This window comes from Nerophis lumbriciformis, linkage group LG03 (genome assembly GCF_033978685.3).
Source record: "Nerophis lumbriciformis linkage group LG03, RoL_Nlum_v2.1, whole genome shotgun sequence".
NCBI classification, from domain to species: domain Eukaryota; kingdom Metazoa; phylum Chordata; class Actinopteri; order Syngnathiformes; family Syngnathidae; genus Nerophis; species Nerophis lumbriciformis.
Window position 1 is genome coordinate 66,072,403 of NC_084550.2, and position 24,691 is coordinate 66,097,093.

General features: G+C 38.7%; 1 protein-coding gene across 1 annotated transcript in view; it reads right to left on the reverse strand.

Annotated features, from left to right (window-relative positions):
- Positions 1 to 7,992: 7,992 nt before the first annotated feature.
- kcnn1a (potassium intermediate/small conductance calcium-activated channel, subfamily N, member 1a) overlaps positions 7,993 to 24,691 on the reverse strand; it is a 339,162-nt gene continuing 322,463 nt past the window's right edge. Inside the window, exon 9 of the mRNA XM_072912872.1 lies at positions 7,993 to 9,098. Within this exon, the coding sequence (XP_072768973.1) occupies positions 8,793 to 9,098 (306 nt within the window). The 3' untranslated portion in view covers positions 7,993 to 8,792. The remainder of the gene's footprint in view (positions 9,099 to 24,691) is intronic.

Here is a 24,691-nt window from a genome sequence, read left to right on the forward strand (position 1 = left end):
CTGGCTCACCTGCACTGGCTTCCTGTGCACTTAAGAAGTGACTTTAAGGTTTTACTACTTACGTATAAAATACTACACGGTCTAGCTCCGTCCTATCTTGTCGATTGCATTGTACCATATGTCCCGGCAAGAAATCTGCGTTCAAAGAACTCCGGCTTATTAGTGATTCCCAGAGCCCAAAAAAAGTCTGCGGGCTATAGAGCGTTTTCTATTCGGGCTCCAGTACTATGGAATGCCCTCCCGGTAACAATTAGAGATGCTACCTCAGTAGAAGCATTTAAGTCCCATCTTAAAACTCATTTGTATACTCTAGCCTTTAAATAGCCCCCCTGTTAGACCAGTTGATCTGCCGTTTCTTCTCTTTTCTCCTCTGCTCCCCTTTTCCTTGAGGGGGGGGGGCACAGGTCCGGTGGCCATGGATGAAGTGCTGGCTGTCCAGAGTCGGGACCCGGGGTGGACCGCTCGCCTGTGCATCGGCTGGGAACATCTCTGCGCTGCTGACCCGTCTCCGCTCGGGATGGTGTCCTGCTGGCCCCACTATGGACTGGACTCTTACTATTATGTTGGATCCACTATGGACTGGACTCTCACAATATTATGTCAGACCCACTCGACATCCATTGCTTTCGGTCTCCCCTAGAGGGGGGGGGTTACCCACATATGCGGTCCTCTCCAAGGTTTCTCATAGTCATTCACATCGACGTCCCACTGGGGTGAGTTTTTCCTTGCCCGTATGTGGGCTTTGTACCGAGGATGTCGTTGTGGCTTGTGCAGCCCTTTGAGACACTTGTGATTTAGGGCTATATAAATAAAGATTGATTGATTGATTGACAACATGCTTTTTGACGACGTTTAATCAATGTCAGGTTGTGATGTTGATTTAACATTGAATTGTGGTCATTTTCCAACCAATATTCTACAACTCAACCATGACGTTGAAACAACATGCTTTTTGAAGATGTTTAATCTGTGTTGGTTTCTGACTTTGATTTAACATTGAAAATTGGTCATTTTCCAACCAGTAGTCTACAACTCAAACATAACGTTGAAACAACATCATTTTTGACGACGTCTAATCAATGTCTGGTTGTGACGTTGATTTAACATTGAATTGTGGTTATTTTCCAACCAATATTCTACAACTCAAACATAGCATTGAAACAACATGCTTTTTGACGACGTTTAATCAATGTTGGTTTCTGATGGGGTTTTTTTAAACTTTGAAATTTGGTCATTTTCCAACCAATATTCTACAACTCAAATGTAACGTTGGAACAACGTGCTTTTTGACGACGTTTAATCAATTTTGGTTTCTGACGTTGATTTAACATGGAAATTTGGTCATTTTCCGTATAATATTCTACAACAGAAATACAATGTTGAAACAACGTGCTTTTTGACGACGTTTAATCAACGTTGGTTTCTGACATTGATTTAACATTGAATTGTGGTCATTTTCCTACCAATATTCTACAACTCAAACATAACGTTGAAACAACGTGCTTTTTGACGACGTTTAATCAATGCTAGGTTGTGATGTCTATTTAACATTGAATTGTGGTCATTTTCCTACCAATATTCTGCAACTCAAACATAACGTTGAAACAACGTGCTTTTTGACGACGTTTAATCAATGTCGAGTTCTGACGTTGATTTACCATTGAATTGTGGTAATTTTCCTACCAATATTCTACAACTCAACCATAACGTTGAAACAATGTGCTTTTTGGTGACGTTTAATCAATGTTAGTTTCTGACGTTGATTTAACATTGACATTTGGTCATTTGCCTACCAATAGTCTACAACTCAAACAAAACGTTGAAACAACATGCTTTTTGACGACGTTTAATCAATGTTGGTTTCTGACGTTGATTTAACATTGAAATTGGGTCATTTTCCTACCAATATTCTACAACTCAAATATAACGTGGAAACATCATAATTTTTGACGACGTTTAATCAATGTCTGGTTGTGACGTTGATTTAACATTGAATTGTGGTCATTTTCCAACCAGTATTCTACAACTCAAACATAACATTGAAACAACGTGCTTTTTGACGACGTTTAATCTGTGTTGGTTTCTGACGTTGATTTAACATTGAAAATGTGTCATTTTCCAACCAATAGTCTACAACTCAAACATAACGTAGAAACAACATAATTTTTGACGACGTTTAATCAATGTCTGGTTGTGACGTTGATTTAACATTGAATTGTGGTCATTTTTCAACCAATATTCTACAACTCAAACATAACGTTGAAACAACGTGCTTTTTGACGACGTTTTATCAATGTTGGTTTCTGACGTTGTTTTAACATTGAAATTTGGTCATTTTCCAACCAGTAGTCTACAACTCAAACATAACGTTGAAACAACGTGCTTTTTGACAACGTTTAATCTATGTTGGTTTTTGATGTTGATTTGACATTGAAATGTGGTCATTTTCCTACCAATATTCTGCAACTCAAACATAACGTTGAGACAACGTGCTTTTTGATGACATTTAATCAATGTTGGTTTCTTACGTTGATTTTATATTGAAATTTGGTCATTTTCCAACCAATATTCTTCAACAGAAATACAACGTTGAAACAACATGCTTTTTGGCGACGTTTAATCAATGTTGGTTCCTGGCGTGGTTTTAACATTGAAATTTGGTCATTTTCCAACCAATATTCTACAACTCAAATATAACGTGGAAACATCATGCTTTTTGACGACATTTAATCAATGTTGGTTTCTGACATTGATTTAACATTGAAATTTGGTCATTTGCCTACCAATAGTCTACAACTCAAACATAACGTTGAAACAACATGCTTTTTGACGACGTTTAATCAATGTCAGGTTGTGATGTTGATTTAACATTGAATTGTGGTCATTTTCCAACCAATATTCTACAACTCAACCATGACATTGAAACAACATGCTTTTTGAAGACGTTTAATCAATGTTGGTTTCTGATGGGGTTTTTTTAAACTTTGAAATTTGGTCATTTTCCAACCAATATTCTACAACTCAAATATAACGTTGGAACAACGTGCTTTTTGACGACGTTTAATCAATGTTGGTTTCTGACGTTGATTTAACATGGAAATTTGGTCATTTTCCATATAATATTCTACAACAGAAATACAACGTTGAAACAACATGCTTTTTGACGACGTTTAATCAATGTTGGTTCCTGGCGTTGTTTTAACATTGAAATTTGGTCATTTTCCAACCAATATTCTACAACTCAAGTATAACGTGGAATCATCATCATTTTTGACGACGTTTAATCAATGTCTGGTTGTGACGTTGATTTAACATTGAATTGTGGTTATTTTCCAACCAGTATTCTACAATTCAAACATAACGTTGAAACAACGTGCTTTTTGACGACGTTTAATCAATGTTGGTTTCTGACGTTGATTTAACATTGACATTTGGTCATTTGCCTACCAATAGTCTATAACTCAAACATAACGTTGAAACAACATGCTTTTTGACGACGTGTAATCAATGTCAGGATGTGATGTTGATTTAACATTGAATTGTGGTCATTTTCCAACCAATATTCTACAACTCAACCATAATGTTGAAACAACGTGATTTTTGACAACGTTTAATCAATGTTGGTTTCTGACGTTGATTTAACATTGAAATTTGGTCATTTTCCAACAAAAATTCTACGACTCAAACATAACGTTGAAACAACATAGTTTTTGACGATGTTTAATCAATGTCTGGTTGTGACGTTGATTTAACATTGAATTGTGGTCATTTTCCAACCAATATTCTACAACTCAAAAATAACGTTGAAACAACGTGCTTTTTGACGACGTTTAATCAGTGTTGGTTTCTGACTTCGATTTTACATTGAATTGTGGTCATTTTCCAACCAATATTCTACGACTCAAACATAACGTTGAAACAACATAGTTTTTGACGATGTTTAATCAATGTCTGGTTGTGACGTTGATTTAACATTGAATTGTGGTCATTTTTCAACCAATTTTCTACAACTCAAACATAACGTTGAAACAACGTGCTTTTTGACGACGTTTAATCATTGTTGGTTTCTGATGTTGTTTTAACATTGAAATTTGGTCATTTTCCAACCAATAGTCTACAACTCAAACATAACGTTGAAACAACATAATTTTTGACGACGTTTAAGCAATGTCAGGTTGTGATGTTGATTTAACATTGAATTGTGGTAATTTTCCAACCAATATTCTACAACTCAACCATAATGTTGAAACAACGTGATTTTTGACAACATTTAATCAATGTTGGTTTCTGACGTTGATTTAACATTGAAATTTGGTCATTTTCCAACCAAAATTCTACGACTCAAACATAACGTTGAAACAACATCGTTTTTGACGATGTTTAATCAATGTCTGGTTGTGACGTTGATTTAACATTGAATTGTGGTCATTTTCCAACCAATATTCTACAACTCAAAAATAACGTTGAAACAACATAGTTTTTGACGATGTTTATTCAATGTCTGGTTGTGACGTTGATTTAACATTGAATTGTGGTCATTTTTCAACAAATATTCTACAACTCAAACATAACGTTGAAACAACGTGCTTTTTGACGACGTTTAATCAATGTTGGTTTCTGACGTTGATTTAACATTGAAATTTGGTCATTTTCCGACCAATTTTCTACAACTCAAACATAACGTTGAAATAACGTGCTTTTTGACGACGTTTAATCAATGTTAGTTTGTGATGTTTGTATAACATTGAATTGTGGTCATTTTCCTACCAATATTCTGCAACTCAAACATAACGTTGAAACAACGTGCTTTTTGACGACGTTTAATCAACGTTGGTTTCTGACATTGATTTAACATTGAATTGTGGTCATTTTCCTACCAATATTCTACAACTCAAACATAACGTTGAAACAACGTGCTTTTTGACGACGTTTAATCAATGCTAGGTTGTGATGTCTATTTAACATTGAATTGTGGTAATTTTCCTACCAATATTCTGCAACTCAAACATAACGTTGAAACAACGTGCTTTCTGACGACGTTTAATCAATGTCGAGTTCTGACGTTGATTTACCATTGAATTGTGGTCATTTTCCTACCAATATTCTACAACTCAAACATAACGTTGAAACAACGTGCTTTTTGACGACGTTTAATCAATGCTAGGTTGTGATGTCTATTTAACATTGAATTGTGGTCATTTTCCTACCAATATTCTGCAACTCAAACATAACGTTAAAACAACGTGCTTTTTGACGACATTTAATCAATGTCGAGTTCTGACGTTGATTTACCATTGAATTGTGGTCATTTTCCTACCAATATTCTACAACTCAACCATAACGTTGAAACAATGTGCTTTTTGGTGACGTTTAATCAATGTTGGTTTCTGACGTTGATTTAACATTGAAATTTGGTCATTTTCCTACCAATAATCTACAACTCAAACATAACGTTGAAACAACGTGCTTTTTGACGACGTATAATCAATGTTGGTTTCTGACGTTGTTTTAACATTGAAATTTGGTCATATTCCAAACAATATTCTACAACTCAAACATAACATTGAAACAACGTGCTTTTTGATGACGTTTAATCAATGTCGGTTTCTGACGTTGATTTGACATTGAATTGTGGTCATTTTCCTACCAATATTCTACAACTCAAACATAACGTTGAAACAACATGCTTTTTGACGACGATTAATCAATGTTGGTTTCTGACGTTGATTTAACATTGAAATTTGGTCATTTTCCTACACTGTAAAAAAAAAAAAGTTGAGAAAACGCAAATTTTCAAGGCAACATAATGCAACAAAATGTTTGCGTTTTCTCAACTTTTGACTACTATCGTATTTTTTTACAGTGTGTCTGCTTTCGTGTCACTGAAGTGTGAATATATAACATGCATGAGAAGTCCTCTACGGGTTTTCCCTCTGGCTTTTATCCTTTCCACGTTCTAGATCTAGTTCTAGAGTTAGCACTCATGCACTGTAAAAAATACGATAGTATTAAAAAGTTGAGAAAACGCAAAAATCTTGTTGCATCATGTTGCTTTGAAAATTTGCGTTTTCTCAACTTTTTTTTTTTTTTTTTTTTTTACAGTGTACCAATATTCTACAACTCAAACAACAAACACTCAACTTTCTCAGTCTTTTTTGCCACTTGTGCCAGCTTTTTTGAAACATTTTGCCGGCATCAAATTCCAAATGAGCTAATATTTGCAAAAAACAACAAATGTTTTCAGTTCGAACGTTAAGTATCGTGTCTTTGCAGTCTATTCAATTAAATATAAGTTGAAAAGGATTTGCAAATCATTGTATTCCGTTTTTATTTACCATTTACACAACGTGCCAACTTCACTGGTTTTGGGGTTTGGATGTTTGTTGCCTCTCATGAAGTCTGCATTGAGGAGTATTCAGTGATGAAGAAAATAACCCAATTTAAATTAATAAATGATCAATATACGTAAATATTAAATGTTACTACATTACATATATACTTACATCATGCATATTGCATGTTTTTGTAGTGTTGGCAGGGCCGGCCCGTGGCATAGGCCGTATAGGCAAATGCTAAGGGCGCCGTCCATCAGGGGGCGCCATGCCAGTGCCACAAATGTTGGAGAAAAAAAAAGAAAAAAAAAAGTTGTTACTATTATTTCTAAATACAAAAAATAATCTCACGTTAATTAAAATGCAAAGTAAAGCCTATTTAATAGAAATATTATTTGTTACAACATTACGCCCCCCCCCCCCCCCCCCCCCCCGCACGGTGCGCCCCCTCCCTTCCCGTATCATGACTCTTTTTGGACGTCACCACATCAAAAAATCAACACAAGATGTCAAAACGGCCAAAACTGTCAGGTGCCCGGGGAAGAAAAAAGAGAAAAGAAGAGGAGAAACGAGAAAAGACAGAGGTAGCAGGTAGGTAACGTTAGCCTACATGAAATTATTTGTCTGTTACAGAATGTGATAGTAACCTGGCTTTTTAGCATTAAGCTAATGTTACATGATTCGGCAATTGCTAATCAATAAATAGCTAGTTCTGTTTTAACGTCGGGTTAATATTGTGGAGGGGGCTAAATTGTTATGGAAAATAATAATGTAACGTTAGGTAATTACAGTACTCCCACCTTACATTCCTCAGGGACATTTGTATTAGATCTTTTAAGCATGTGTTTTTTGTTTACATTATTGCCTTCTGGTTAGCTAATGTTTGCCCTGCAGGTAATAGTCACTTTTCCACCCCTTTATATATTAGGTATAGTTGTAAGTAAAAAAAAAAGTCAAAGACAAAGCTATTCGGGTTCTTGTGAGTATATACACTTCACTGCCGATGTGGGGAGGCGCCACCTAAAATCTTGCCTAGGGCGCCAGATTGATTAGGGCCGGGCCTGAGTGTTGGTCTTCATCTTCCCATGAAAAAAACATTTTAAAATACCAAAAGAGAGAGAGAGAAACCAATTAACTGTTCCGCACCCGTCAAAGTTTCTTCAGCACTTTTATTTGCGTCCTTTTAGAACGGTTTTCTTAGTCGTGGTATTCCTTCACCGTCATATTTTTTTTTAAACAGGGAATGCATTACAGAATCACATTTACTGCAACTCTTCTAGGGGCTATAAAAAAAAAAAGAAGAAGAAAAAAAAAAAAGGAAATGTCCGTGAAAAAAGAAAACCGATAAAGAAAGGCGACAAACAAATTGAAGAGTGGACATAATTAGAAAAAACAAATTTAAAAAATCATCTAAATTCAGCAAGCCATCCAAGTAACATCATGTTCCACTGTCAGTTTTGCACAGAACCATGCAAAGGGGGCAGGGTGGTGTTATTTTCTTCTTTTTCTCGCTCTGGACCATCAAGACACGCCATTATCTGCCGAGCACAGGGAGCTCCAATTAGCGGTGCCGAGACAGGTGCACGCCACCTTTCCATTGTTGTGTTCGGGTGTGCAGCACCCGGCCAAAAACATACAACGCACTCTGAGCATTCTCCTTTTCTCCCCCCCCCCCACCACCACCACGGTGTTAGTATAAATTGAAAAAGAAACAGAAGGGAAAAACAAAACAAAACATGTTGCGTAATGGAGGCCATGTCATTTTAAAGACGTTTTCTTTTGAATTGTCGGAGAGGAATGTATCTGAAAAGGGAATGCAATGCTGTATTCAGACTGTTAACATCGTAAAAAAGCTTCGGAAATTAGTAATTAAATAACCCTCTACTATTTATACATTCAGGCACTGGAAAAAATCACATGTCAGTATGGAACTAAAAAAGATAGTCGCTCCGGTGGTTTTTCCTCGAGAGCAAGGAGGCTGGAACCTTGAAAGTTGGCAATTGTGTAAAGTCTTCCGCTCGGCTCGTGCGACGCTTGAGGTGCGAGTCCCAAACGCCGACCTCCGGTTCAGCCTCTGCTGCTGCGGCGTTCGCCTGCCAGACCTGTACAGGAAAGTTTTGTCCGGACCCGTCGCGGTTAAGGACTCTCCGGTGTGATAGCCAGCTCTCACCCCAAGCGACCCTGAACTCGGTCCAATTTAAGGGCTTTTACAAAAAAGCTAACTTGAACAGCCATACAATGGCTAAAACATAAACCATACCTCTACTTTATCTCGGCTTTTCAGTCTGTTTCTTTTGTTTCTTTTTTTGTTTTTCGGATGCACTTGGTTTGTTTTTTTTCCTTCTCTGATCCGGTCCTGCGCTTAAATTCTCAGTCACAGGGGGGGAGAGGAGTTGTGGTTCGGGAGGGTAGAGAGGGAAGGGTGGGGGAAAGGATGGATCCGGAGGATGGATCCGGAGGTTATCCGCTATCGGAGGAGGTGTGTGGTGCGGTGGAGGGGGAGCGCCGCCTGCGGGTGGTGGACGTCCAGGATCGCTCCGAGCGCTCCGAGCGCTCTGAAGCTAGCGACGCGGGCCGAAAGCGGTGAACGAAGCCGTCCAGGAAGTCCTGCTGCTGCTGGGTTATGGCTTGGGAGATGAGGCAGGGCAGCGCCTGCAGGCTGCCCGTCACCGAGTCCAGCTTGTCCTCCAGTGTGCCGATGCGCTTGTCCAGCTCCTCGCTCCGCTCCTGGAGCTCGGACACCAGGTCGTACATCACATTCTGGGTCTGGGTAACAACACAGAATTGGAAGAATGTTATTTCGATTCAATCTACAAACCCCGTTTCCATATGAGTTGGGACATTTACAAATCATTTTCAACCCATATTCAATTGAATGCACTACAAAGACAACATATTTGATGTTCAAACTCATAAACTTTATTTTTTTTTGTGCAAATAATAATTAAAGGCCTACTGAAAGCCACTACTACCAACCACGCAGTCTGATAGTTTATATATCAATGATGAAATCTTAACATTGCAACACATGCCAATACGGCTTACTAAAGTGCAATTTTAAATTTTGCGCGAAATATCCTGCTGAAAACGTCTCGGTATGATGACATCACGGATTGTAGAGGACATTTTGGGACAGCATGGTGGCCAGCTATTAAGTCGTCTGTTTTCATCACAAAAATTCCACAGTATTCTGGACATCTGTGTTGGTGAATCTTTTGCAATTTGTTCAATGAACAATGGAGACAGCAAAGAAGAAAGCTGTAGGTGGGAAGCGGTGTATTGCGGCCGACTGCAGCAACAACACAAACACCGCCGGTGTTTCATTGTTTACATTCCCGGAAGATGACAGTCAATTTTTACCATTGGCCTGTGGAGAACTGGGACAACAGAGACTCTTACCAGGAGGACTTTGAGTTGGATGCGCAGACGCGGTACCGTGAGTACGCGTGCAGCTGCGGCTTCCAAACATTTGATCGCTTGCCCGTGCATGCATGTGCATGTCACATACGTAACTTTGGGGACTTTGGGGAAATATATGTGCTGTATGAACTTTGGGGAGGTGAACGGTACTTTGGGCTGTGGGATTGAGTGTGTTGTGCAGGTGTTTGAGTTGTATTGGCGGGTTATATGGACGGGAGGGGGGAGGTGTTTGTTATGCGGGATTAATTTGTGGCATATTAAATATAAGCCTGGTTGTGTTGTGGCTAATAGAGTATATATATGTCTTGTGTTTATTTACTGTTTTAGTCATTCCCAGCTGAATATCAGGTCCCACCCGCCTCTCACAGCATCTTCCCTATCTGAATCGCTCCCACTGCCCTCTAGTCCTTCACTCTCACTTTCCTCATCCACAAATCTTTCATCCTCGCTCAAATTAATGGGGAAATCGTCGCTTTCTCGGTCCGAATCGCTCTCGCTGCTGGTGGCCATGATTGTAAACAATGTGCAGATGTGAGGAGCTCCACAACCTGTGACGTCACGCTACTCGTCTGCTACTTCCGGTACAGGCAAGGCTTTTTTATCAACGACCAAAAGTTGCGGACTTTATCGTCGATGTTCTCTACTAAATCCTTTTAGCAAAAATATGGCAATATCGTGAAATAATCAAGTATGACACATAGAATGGACCTGCTATCCCCGTTTAAATAAGAAAATCGCATTTCAGTAGGCCTTTAACTTAGAATTTCATGACTGCAACACGTGCCAAAGTAGTTGGGAAAGGGCATGTTCACCACTGTGTTACATCACCTTTTCTTTTAACAACACTCAATAAACGATTGGGAACTGAGGAAACTAATTGTTGAAGCTTTGAAAGTGGAATTCTTTCCCATTCTTGTTTTATGTAGAGCTTCAGTCGTTCAACAGTCCGGGGTCTCCGCTGTCGTATTTTACGCTTCATAATGCACCACACATTTTCGATGGGAGACAGGTCTGGACTGCAGGCGGGCCAGGAAAGTACCCACACTCTTTTTTTACGAAGCCACGCCGTTGTACCACGTGCTGAATGTGGCTTGGTATTGTCTTGTTGAAATAAGCAGGGGCGTTCATGAAAAAGACGGCGCTTAGATAGCAGCATATGTTGTTCCAAAACCTGTATGTACTTTTCAGCATTAATGGTGCCTTCACAGATGTGTAAGTTACCCATGCCTTGGGCACTAATGCACCCCCATACCATCACAGATGCTGGCTTTTCAACTTTGCGTCGATAACAGTCTGGATGGTTCGCTTCCCCTTTGGTCCGGATGACACCATGTCGAATATTTCCAAAAACAATTTGAAATGTGGACTCGTCAGACCACAGAACACTTTTCCACTTTGCATGAGTCCATCTTAGATGATCTCGGGCCCAGAGAAGCCGGCGGCGTTTCTGGATGTTGTTGATAAATGGCTTTCACTTTGCATTGTAGAGTTTTAACTTGCACTTACAGATGTAGCGACCAACTGTATTTAGTGACAGTGGTTTTCTGAAGTGTTCCTGAGCCCATGTGGTGATATCCTTTAGAGATTGATGTCGGTTTTTGATCCCTCAGACGGATCAAAGGTCACGGTCATTCAATGTTGTTTCCGGCCATGCCGCTTACGTGCAGTGATTTCTCCAGATTCTCTGAACCTTTTGATGATATTATGGACCGTAGATGTTGAAATCCCTAAATTTCTTGCAATTGCACTTTGAGAAACGTTGTTCTTAAACTGTTTGACTATTTGCTCACGCAGTTGTGGACAAAGGGGTGTACCTTGCCCCATCCTTTCTTGGGAAGCTGTTTTTATACCCAATCATGGCACCCACCTGTTCCCAATTAGCCTGCACACCTGTGGGATGTTCCAAATAAGTGTTTGATGAGCATTCCTCAACATTATCAGTATTTATTGCCACCTTTCCCAACTTCTTTGTCACGTGTTGCTGGCATCAAATTCTAAAGTTAATGATTATTTGCAAAAAAAAAAAAATGTTTATCAGTTTGAACATCAAATATGTTGTCTTTGTAGCATATTCAACTGAATATGGGTTGAAAATGATTTGCAAATCATTGTATTCCGTTTATATTTACATCTAACACAATTTCCCAACTCATATGGAAACGGGGTTTGTAATATCTATCGCAGCCAGACTCTTTGGGGGTAAAAGTTGACATGTTTGTGAGTGGATCCTTAAGTCCATCCGGCATATGAATGTTTATATTCATCTTGGAGAAAGCGAACCACCAGGTAAATCAAGGAGCCTTAGTTGGACATTCGTAAGTGGACTGGATTAACTCTCTCACGAGAAGAGGCAATGAATTCAAACTTCGAAATGCAAAAGTGATAGCCCTATCCTGGAGGAAAGACTCCATGTCTATCTTCACGCCAACATTTAAGGTGCAACCTACGGAGGTTGTTTTCCGGTCACCTACACATGAACATCTCCTTACATGGTCAGGTTGTGAGAGACATGACGATGGATATATATTTTTTAAATGCATTGTAAATATAAAATAAACGTAAATGAAAGTCTGCTTACAGTGGAGCCAATGGGAACTCCTCTATTCTGCCCATAAAATCCGATAAATAACCATTCAAAAAGTGCCAACAATATTCCATTTACATTTGGTGACTTGAATATTAACAAGTATTAGTGATATTGTTATTATAAGTGCTAACACAGACAAACTATTTATAGCGGCGACGTGATCACTTCCTGAGTAACAACACAGAATTGGAAGAATGTTATTTCGATCCAATCTAATATCTGTCACAGCCAGACTCTTTGGGGGTAAAAGTTGACATGTTTGTGAGCTCATATTATGTTCTACATATGGTGAATGTTTATATTCAACTTGGAGAAAGCGAACCACCAGGTTTAAGTAAATAATGGTTGAGCCAGAAATAAATTAAGGAGCGTTAGTATGTGGACTGGATTAACTCTCTCACGAGAAGAGGCTATGAATTTAGACTTCGGAATGCAAAAGTGATAGCCCTATCCTGGAGGAGAGACTCCATGTCTATCTTTTACACCAACATTTAAGGTACAACCTACAGAGGTTGTTTTCCGGTCAATTACACACAAACATCTCCTTACATGGTCATGTTGTGCTGTCCTGACTTAGCCCACACCCAGAGACAGAAATGAGGAATATAAAAACTGATGGTTTGGCTTCTCCAGGTTAGGAGTGCCTCATTTTTTGGACCTGACCTCCTCCAGGAAAAGTCTGCTTACAGTGGAGCCAATGGGAAGTCCTTTATTCTGCCCTTAAAATCCGATAAATAACCATTCAAAATGCGCCAACAATATTACATTTACATTTGGTGACTTGAATATTAACAAGTATTAGTGATATTGTTATTATAAGTGCTAACACAGACAAACTATTTATAGCGACGACGTGATCACTTCCTGAGTAACAACACACAATAGGAAGAATGTTATTTCGATTCAATCTAATATCTGTCGCAGCCAGACTCTTTGGGGGTAAAAGTTGACATGTTTGTGAGTGGATCCTTAAGTCCATCCGGCACCTTTTGAAGTGAATTAATTAACTCATATTATGTTCTACAAATGGTGAATGTTTATATTCAACTTGGAGAAAGCGAACCACCAGGTTTAAGTAAATAATGGTTGAGCCCGAAATAAATTAAGGAGCCTTGGTATGTGGACTGGATTAACTCTCTCACGAGAAGAGGCTATGAATTTAGATTTCGGAATGCAAAAGTGATAGCCCTATCCTGGAGGAGAGACTCCATGTCTATCTTCACGCCAACATTTAAGGTGCAACCTACGGAGGTTGTTTTCTGGTCACTTACACATGAACATCTCCTTACATGGTCATGTTGTGCTGTCCTGACTTAGCCCACACCCAGAGACAGAAATGAGGAATATAAAAACTGATGGTTTGGCTTCTCCAAGTTAGGAGTGCATCATTTTTTTGACCTGACCTCCTCCAGGAAAAGTCTGCTTACAGTGGAGCCAATGGGAAGTCCTTTATTCTGCCCATAAAATCCGATAAATAACCATTCAAAATGTGCCAACAATATTACATTTACATTTGGTGACTTGAATAGTAACAAGTATTAGTAATATTGTTATTATAAGTGCTAACACAGACAAACTATTTATAGCGACGACGTGATCACTTCCTGAGTAACAACACAGAATTGGAAGAATGTTACTTCGATCCAATCTAATATTTGTCGCAGCCATACTCTTTGGGGGTAAAAGTTGACATGTTTGTGAGTGGATCCTTAAGTCCATCCGGCATATGAATGTTTATATTCATCTTGGAGAAAGCGAACCACCAGGTAAATCAAGGAGCCTTAGTTGGACATTCGTAAGTGGACTGGATTAACTCTCTCACGAGAAGAGGCAATGAATTCAGACTTCGAAATGCAAAATTGATAGCCCTATCCTGGAGGAGAGACTCCATGTCTATCTTCACGCCAACATTTAAGGTGCAACTTACGGAGGTTGTTTTCCGGTCACTTACACATGAACATCTCCTTACATGGTCAGGTTGTGAGAGACATGACGAAGGATATATTTTTTTAAAATGCATTGTAAATATAAAATAAACGTAAATTAAAGTCTGCTTACAGTGGAGCCAATGGGAAGTCCTTTATTCTGCCCTTAAAATCCGATAAATAACCATTCAAAATGCGCCAACAATATTACATTTACATTTGGTGACTTGAATATTAACAAGTATTAGTGATATTGATATTATAAGTGCTAACACAGACAAACTATTTATAGCGACGACGTGATCACTTCCTGAGTAACAACACAGAATTGGAAGAATGTTATTTCGATCCAATCTAATATCTGTCGCAGCCAGACTCTTTGGGGCTAAAAGTTGACATGTTTGTGAGCTCATATTATGTTCTACATATGGTGAATGTTTATATTCAACTTGGAGAAAGCGAACCACCAGGTTTAAGTAAATAATGGTTGAGCCAGAAATAAATTAAGGAGCGTTAGTATGTGGACTGGATTAACTCTCTCACGAGAAGAGGCTATGAATTTAGACTTCGGAATGCAAAAGTGATAGCCCTATCCTGGAGGAGAGACTCCATGTCTATCTTTTACACCAACATTTAAGGTACAACCTACAGAGGTTGTTTTCCGGTCAATTACACACAAACATCTCCTTACATGGTCATGTTGTGCTGTCCTGACTTAGCCCACACCCAGAGACAGAAATGAGGAATATAAAAACTGATGGTTTGGCTTCTCCAGGTTAGGAGTGCCTCATTTTTTGGACCTGACCTCCTCCAGGAAAAGTCTGCTTACAGTGGAGCCAATGGGAAGTCCTTTATTCTGCCCTTAAAATCCGATAAATAACCATTCAAAATGCGCCAACAATATTACATTTACATTTGGTGACTTGAATATTAACAAGTATTAGTGATATTGTTATAATAAGTGCTAACACAGACAAACTATTTATAGCGACAACGTGATCACTTCCTGAGTAACAACACACAATAGGAAGAATGTTATTTCGATTCAATCTAATATCTGTCGCAGCCAGACTCTTTGGGGGTAAAAGTTGACATGTTTGTGAGTGGATCCTTAAATCCATCCGGCACCTTTTGAAGTGAATTAATTAACTCATATTATGTTCTACAAATGGTGAATGTTTATATTCAACTTGGAGAAAGCGAACCACCAGGTTTAAGTAAATAATGGTTGAGCCCGAAATAAATTAAGGAGCCTTGGTATGTGGACTGGATTAACTCTCTCACAAGAAGAGGCAATTAATTCAGACTTCGAAATGCAAAAGTGATAGCCCTATCCTGGAGGAGAGACTCCATGTCTATCTTTACGCCAACATTTAAGTTCCAACATACGGAGGTTGTTTTCCGGTCAATTACACACGAACATCTCCTTACATGGTCAGGTTGTGCTGTCCTGACTTAGCACACACACCCAGAGACAGAAAGGAGGAATATAAAAACTGACAGTTTGGCTTCTCCAGGTTAGGAGTGCCTCATTTTTTATGACCTGACCTCCTCCAGGAAAAGTCTGCTTACAGTGGAGCCAATGGGAAGTCCTTTATTCTGCCCATAAAATCCGATAAATAACCATTCAAAATGTGCCAACAATATTACATTTACATTTGGTGACTTGAATAGTAACAAGTATTAGTAATATTGTTATTATAAGTGCTAACACAGACAAACTATTTATAGCGACGACGTAATCACTTCCTGAGTAACAACACAGAATTGGAAGAATGTTACTTCGATCCAATCTAATATTTGTCGCAGCCATACTCTTTGGGGGTAAAAGTTGACATGTTTGTGAGTGGATCCTTAAGTCCATCCGGCATATGAATGTTTATATTCATCTTGGAGAAAGCGAACCACCAGGTAAATCAAGGAGCCTTAGTTGGACATTCGTAAGTGGACTGGATTAACTCTCTCACGAGAAGAGGCAATGAATTCAGACTTCGAAATGCAAAATTGATAGCCCTATCCTGGAGGAGAGACTCCATGTCTATCTTCACGCCAACATTTAAGGTGCAACTTACGGAGGTTGTTTTCCGGTCACTTACACATGAACATCTCCTTACATGGTCAGGTTGTGAGAGACATGACGAATGTTATATTTTTTTAAAATGCATTGTAAATATAAAATAAACGTAAATTAAAGTCTGCTTACAGTGGAGCCAATGGGAAGTCCTTTATTCTGCCCTTAAAATCCGATAAATAACCATTCAAAATGCGCCAACAATATTACATTTACATTTGGTGACTTGAATATTAACAAGTATTAGTGATATTGATATTATAAGTGCTAACACAGACAAACTATTTATAGCGACGACGTGATCACTTCCTGAGTAACAACACAGAATTGGAAGAATGTTATTTCGATCCAATCTAATATCTGTCACAGCCAGACTCTTTGGGGGTAAAAGTTGACATGTTTGTGAGCTCATATTATGTTCTACAAATGGTGAATGTTTATATTCAACTTGGAGAAAGCGAACCACCAGGTTTAAGTAAATAATGGTTGCGCCTGAAATAAATTAAGGAGCGTTAGTATGTGGACTGGATTAACTCTCTCACGAGAAGAGGCTATGAATTTAGACTTCGGAATGCAAAAGTGATAGCCCTATCCTGGAGGAGAGACTCCATGTCTATCTTTTACACCAACATTTAAGGTGCAACCTACGGAGGTTGTTTTCTGGTCACTTACACATGAACATCTCCTTACATGGTCATGTTGTGCTGTCCTGACTTAGCCCACACCCAGAGACAGAAATGAGGAATATAAAAACTGATGGTTTGGCTTCTCCAGGTTAGGAGTGCATCATTTTTTTGACCTGACCTCCTCCAGGAAAAGTCTGCTTACAGTGGAGCTAATGGGAAGTCCTTTATTCTGCCCATAAAATCCGATAAATAACCATTCAAAAAGCGCCAACAATATTACATTTACATTTGGTGACTTGAATATTAACAAGTATTAGTGATATTGTTATTATAAGTGCTAACACAGACAAACTATTTATAGCGACGACGTGATCACTTCCTGAGTAACAACACAGAATTGGAAGAATGTTATTTCGATTCAATCTAAAATCTGTCGCAGCCAGACTCTTTGGGGGTAAAAGTTGACATGTTTGTGAGTGGATCCTTAAATCCATCCGGCACCTTTTGAAGTGAATTAATTAACTCATATTATGTTCTACAAATGGTGAATGTTTATATTCAACTTGGAGAAAGCGAACCACCAGGTTTAAGTAAATAATGGTTGAGCCCGAAATAAATTAAGGAGCCTTGGTATGTGGACTGGATTAACTCTCTCACAAGAAGAGGCAATTAATTCAGACTTCGAAATGCAAAAGTGATAGCCCTATCCTGGAGGAGAGACTCCATGTCTATCTTTACGCCAACATTTAAGTTCCAACATACGGAGGTTGTTTTCCGGTCAATTACACACGAACATCTCCTTACATGGTCAGGTTGTGCTGTCCTGACTTAGCACACACACCCAGAGACAGAAAGGAGGAATATAAAAACTGACAGTTTGGCTTCTCCAGGTTAGGAGTGCCTCATTTTTTATGACCTGACCTCCTCCAGGAAAAGTCTGCTTACAGTGGAGCTAATGGGAAGTCCTTTATTCTGCCCATAAAATCCGATAAATAACCATTCAAAAAGTGCCAACAATATTACATTTACATTTGGTGACTTGAATATTAACAAGTATTAGTGATATTGTTATTATAAGTGCTAACACAGACAAACTATTTATAGCGACGACGTGATCACTTCCTGAGTAACAACACACAATAGGAAGAATGTTATTTCGATTCAATCTAATATCTGTCGCAGCCAGACTCTTTGGGGGTAAAAGTTGACATGTTTGTGAGTGGATCCTTAAATCCATCCGGCACCTTTTGAAGTGAATTAATTAACTCATATTATGTTCTACAAATGGTGAATGTTTATATTCAACTTGGAGAAAGCGAACCACCAGGTTTAAGTAAATAATGGTTGAGCCCGAAATAAATTAAGGAGCCTTGGTATGTGGACTGGATTAACTCTCTCACAAGAAGAGGCAATTAATTCAGACTTCGAAATGCAAAAGTGATAGCCCTATCCTGGAGGAGAGACTCCATGTCTATCTTTACGCCAACATTTAAGTTCCAACATACGGAGGTTGTTTTCCGGTCAATTACACACGAACATCTCCTTACATGGTCAGGTTGTGCTGTCCTGACTTAGCACACACACCCAGAGACAGAAAGGAGGAATATAAAAACTGACAGTTTGGCTTCTCCAGGTTAGGAGTGCCTCATTTTTTATGACCTGACCTCCTCCAGGAGCTGCAGTCCTGTATAATGATGCTCACTTGTAATAAAGCAACTGTTTGGTTCAGTAAAGCGTCTCCGACGTCTCTTTTGATCCAGCCGCACTGCCCGGACGAGGGTGACAAGACCAGAAATGCACTTTACCTTCTTTGTCGTATTCTTCAGCAAAATGGCAAGTACCCTACAGGAAGATTTCCAAAAAGTACCTGACTAACGTCCACATATTTTATTTTTGTTTGTGGCCCCATCTTGGTCTTCTAAAAGGGAACTGCAATTTTTTTCCGGAATTTTGCCTATCGTTCTCAATTGTTATGAGAGACATGACGATGGGTATATATATATATATATAAAAAAAAAAAGCATTCTAAATATTAAATACATGTAAATAAAAGTCTGCTTACAGTAGAATGAATGGGAGCTCCTCTATTCTGCCCATAAAATACTCCATTTACATTTGGTCACTTGAATATTACCAAGTATTAGCGATATTGTTATTATAAGTGCTGACGCAGACAAACTATTTATAGCGACGCCGTGATCACTTCCTGTGTGCCTATGTTTACATCATCGCGTGGTCTGCTGTTTCCTGTAAGTTTATTCTGGATCATAAATCATGCCTCTCCATGTAGCCTGCTACTGCCCATGACTGACCTGGATGGAACTCAAAGGTTATGTAACATATCATGTGCAAGTTAATTACTGCCCTATTTGATAATAATAACAATACTTACCTTATCTTACCTACAAATAAATATATTTAATAATAATGTTTTGCTAAAAACATCAAAATTAATTGTATTTTTTCTGACTCCTTATTACATCCAGGCATTAGAATTATACATTAAAATAAACATATTTGAAATAATTAATTTTAAATTATCCTAATAATTCATTTAAAATGACCATATTTAATTATTAAAATAATTGCTTGTTTATCAACAACTTTAGCATTTTATTCATTACATTTTGAAGCTCTCAGAAGCCAAGTTATGTTATATTCCTTAATATTTATTTATGCAAGTTTGAAGTATCAATTATCTAAACACAGTTTTGTTTGCATAATTTCAGGATGTAGATATATATATATATATATATATATATATATATATATATATAAATATATATATATATATTTATTTATTTATTTATATATATATTTTTTTTTATTTTTTTATTTTTTTATTTATATATATATATATATATATTTATATATATATCAATTATCTAAACACAGTATTGTTTGCATATTTTCAGGATGTAGATATATATATATATATATATATATATATATATATATATGTATGTATATCCTGAAGATATGCAAACATAACTGTGTTTAGATAATTGATACTTCAAACTTGCATAAATAAATATTAAGGAATATAACATAACTTGGCTTCCGAGAGCTTCAAAATGTAATGAATAAAACGCTAAAGTTGTTGATAAACAAGCAATTATTTTAATAATTAAATATGGTCATTTTAAATGAATTATAAGGATAATTTAAAATGTATTATTTAAAATATGTTTATTTTAATGTATAATTCTAATGCCTGGATGTAATAAGGAGTCAGAAAAAATACAATTAATTTTGATGTTTTTAGCAAAATATAGTACAAATTTATTTAGTTTTTTTAAAAATTATTAATAAATATATTTATTTGTAGGTAAGATAAACATAATAATACAATTTATCTCTAGTCTGGATGATTTATTTCTTGTCACCCAGTTGTCCTCCCGTCGTGAAAAAAGGCTGTCCTCACTCAGGTCCGCATGGAGCTGGAGGGGGCGTGGCCTCCAGCTACGGCTGAAAATCGGGAGATTTTCGGGAGAATATTTGTCCCGGGAGGTTTTCGGGAGATGCGCTGAATTTCGGGAGTCTCCCGGAAAATTCGGGAGGGTTGGCAAGTATGACTAACAGAGCCCTGCTGGCTTGTTCAACATAGACATGTCAACTGGACTCAGAAACCAGATCTACAACCCTGGCAACAGAAACAAGTCTTAACGTCGACTCACAGCAAAATAAGTCTTTTCTATCATTATTTGCTCTGATTCCAAAAGGTGACTCGGGGAGACGAGAAGACGCGCGAGAGGGAGGAGGCGTGTGGTTTCGGCAAGTCAGCAAAGATTTTATCCATCTGCCGATTTAACAACCGGCTTCTCCATTTATAGCCGGAGCGGCTCTTTAATGTCCCGAGTATTAGCGTCACGCTACTCATTCAGCTAATGAGAGCCTTTGGAACTGTCAACGCACGTTCCGCAGCTCGTGTTCCGAGCAGGGGTTGCGTCCATGCCGCAATAACGTCTCGCGCCACGTAACGCATTCTCTGCAGAAAGAGCACGGTGCACACGGACGGATCAGATTTGAGCACATTAGAAGGAGGTGGCCGTGCGTGACCTTTGGAAACACACCCGCTGGAGTGGAAATGCCACCCGCTTCAAAGCGGGCGGCAGACTGGCACCTCCCTTTGAACCGCGTCTCTACTCGCCGTCTGCGGCAACCCCTGACCATGCTGCACGCCGGTGGGATGCTCGCTATCTTAGAGAACGTGCAACTCGCGGCCTGCGTGGGTACGGTTGCTATCGGCAACGTGGCGACTTTTTTGTATTTTTTAGTCTGGGTATGACGTACACTTCAGTCTTCATCGTCGCACCACTGATAGTCGTGATGTCATCTCCTGGTCAGAAATAGTTAGAACAAGCCAAAACATCGAGTTTTAACTGCAATTAAAGCTGCAAGCAGCGATGGACGGGACCGACTTTGACGGCACATAAAATCCAAAACGGAGCAGTAATTAAAACTCTTTTGTCTACTTTTAATCAGAAGGGTTCAATCTCTCTCCTGTGCTAGTTTGAAGCCGACACGACAAACGCGCTCAGAGGAGATAATGTTTGAAAAAAGGTGACCGGTTTTTACAAAACTTTTGTTTTGAAGGGGGAATTGCAAACTTCCTGTTGATTTCTGCTGAAGGATGTCAGTGTATGAAATGTAGGTCTAAGTCAGACCTACATAGAGGTTTTTGTTTCATGTCTCTACAACATTCCTACTGGAAGTTACAGGCAGTTTTGTATGAGTTTTCTACCTCGGAGCAGTTTTGTCTGTGTTTTCTTCCTAGGGAGCGCTAGAGCGCAATTTTGAGTTTTGGGGTTGGGTTTTTTATTAGATCGCAATTTTTGCCAGTCCTGATGTGTGTGTCCAGTTTGGTGAATTTTGAAGCATGTAAAGGGGGTCAAATTATAGCTCAAAGAGGCAAAAGTGACTGTTTTTATAAAACTTTTGTTTTGAAGGGGGAATTGCAAACTTCCTGTTGATTTTTGCTGAAGAATGTTAGTGTATGAAATCTAGGTCAAAGTGAGCCCTACATAGAGATTTTTGTTTCATGTCTCCACGACATTCCTACTGGAAGTTACAGGCAGTTTGTCTGTTTTCTTCCTCGGAGCAGTTTTGTCTGTGTTTTCTTCCTAGGGGGCGCTAGTGCGCAATTTTGAGTTTTGGGGTTGGGTTTTTTATTAAATCGCAATTTTTGCCAGTCCTGATGTGTGTGTCCAGTTTGGTGAGTTTTGAAGCATGTTAAGGGGGTCAAATTATAGCTCAAAGAGGCAAAAGTGACTGTTTTTATAAAACGTTTGTTTTGAAGGGGGAATTGCAAACTTCCTGTTGATTTCTGCTGAAGGATGTCAGTGTATGAAATCTAGGTCTAAGTGAGACCTACATAAAGGTTTTTGTTTCATGTCTCTACGACATTCCTACTGGAAGTTACAGGCAGTTTTGTCTGTGTTTTCTTCCTAAGAGCAGTTGTGTCTGTGTTTTCTTCCTAGTGGGCGCTAGAGCGTAATTTTGAGGTTTTTTTTTTAGTTTTTTTTATTAGATTGTAATTTTGCAAATCCTGATGTGTGTGTCCAGTTTGGTGAGTTTTGAAGCATGTAAAGAGGGTCAAATTATAGCTCAAAGAGGCAAAAGTGACTGTTTTTACAAAACTTTTGTTTTGAAGGGGGAATTGCAAACTTCCTGTCGATTTCTGCTGATGAATGTCAGTGTATGAAATCTAGGTCAAAGTGAGCCCTACATAGAGGTTTTTGTTTCATGTCTCTACGACAATCCTACTGGAAGTTACAGGCAGTCTGTCTGTGTTTTCTTCCTAGGAGCAGTTTTGTCTGTGTTTTCTTCCTAGGGGGCGCTAGAGCGCAATTTTGAGTTTTGGGGTTGGGTTTTTTATTAGATCGCAATTTTTGCCAGTCCTGATGTGTGTTCAGTTTGGTGAGTTTTGAAGCATGTTAAGGGGGTCAAATTACAGCTCAAAGAGGCAAAAGTGACTGTTTTTATAAAACTTTTGTTTTGAAGGGGGAATTGCAAACTTCCTGTTGATTTCTGCTGAAGGATGTCAGTGTATGAAATCTAGGTCTAAGTGAGACCTACATAGAGGTTTTTGTTTCATGTCTCTACGACATTCCTACTGGAAGTTACAGGCAGTTTGTCTGTGTTTTCCTCCTAGGGGGCGCTAGAGCGCAATTTTGAGTTTTGGGAATGGGTTTTTTATTAGATCGCAATTTTTGCCAGTCCTGATGTGTGTGTCCAGTTTGGTGAGTTTTGAAGCATGTTAAGGCGGTCAAATTACAGCTCAAAGAGGCAAAAGTGACTGTTTTTATAAAACTTTTGTTTTGTAGGGGGAAATGCAAACTTCCTGTTGATTGTTGCTGAAGAATGTTAGTGTATGAAATCTAGGTCTAAGTCAGACCTACATAGAGGTTTTTGTTTCATGTCTCTACAACATTCCTACTGGAAGTTACAGGCAGTTTGTCTGTGTTTTCTTCCTCGGAGCAGTTTTGTCTGTGTTTTCTTCTTCGGGGGCGCTAGAGCGCAATTTTGAGTATTGGGGTTGGGTTTTTTTTATTAGATCGCAATTTTTGCCAGTCCTGATGTGTGTGTCCAGTTTGGTGAGTTTTGAAGCATGTAAAGGGGGTCAAATTATAGCTCAAAGTGGCAAAAGTGACTGTTTTTATAAAACTTTTGTTTTGAAGGGGGAATTGCAAACTTCCTGTTGATTTTTGATGAAGAATGTCAGTGTATGAAATCTAGGTCAAAGTGAGCCCTACATAGAGGTTTTTGTTTCATGTCTCCACGACATTTCTACTGGAAGTTACAGGCAGTTTGTCTGTGTTTTCTTCCTCGGAGCAGTTTTGTCTGTGTTTTCTTCCTAGGGGGCGCTGGAGCGCAATTTTGAGTTTTGGGGTTGGGTTTTTTATTAGATCGCAATTTTTGCCAGTCCTGATGTGTGTGTCCAGTTTGGTGAGTTTTGAAGCATGTTAAGGGGGTCAAATTATAGCTCAAAGAGGCAAAAGTGACTGTTTTTATAAAATTGTTGTTTTGAAGGGGGAATTGCAAACTTCCTGTTGATTTCTGCTGAAGGATGTCAGTGTATGAAATCTAGGTCAAAGTGAGCCCTACATAGAGGTTTTTGTTTCATGTCTCCACGACATTCCTACTGGAAGTTACAGGCAGTTTGTCTGTGTTTTCTTCCTCGGAGCAGTTTTGTCTGTGTTTTCTTCCTAGGGGGCGCTGGAGCGCAATTTTGAGTTTTGGGGTTGGGTTTTTTATTAGATCGCAATTTTTGCCAGTCCTGATGTGTGTGTCCAGTTTGGTGAGTTTTGAAGCATGTTAAGGGGGTCAAATTATAGCTCAAAGAGGCAAAAGTGACTGTTTTTACAAAACTTTTGTTTTGAAGGGGGAATTGCAAACTTCCTGTCGATTTCTGCTGATGAATGTCAGTGTATGAAATCTAGGTCAAAGTGAGCCCTACATAGAGGTTTTTGTTTCATGTCTCTACGACAATCCTACTGGAAGTTACAGGCAGTCTGTCTGTGTTTTCTTCCTAGGAGCAGTTTTGTCTGTGTTTTCTTCCTAGGGGGCGCTAGAGCGCAATTTTGAGTTTTGGGGTTGGGTTTTTTATTAGATCGCAATTTGTGCCAGTCCTGATGTGTGTTCAGTTTGGTGAGTTTTGAAGCATGTTAAGGGGGTCAAATTACAGCTCAAAGAGGCAAAAGTGACTGTTTTTATAAAACTTTTGTTTT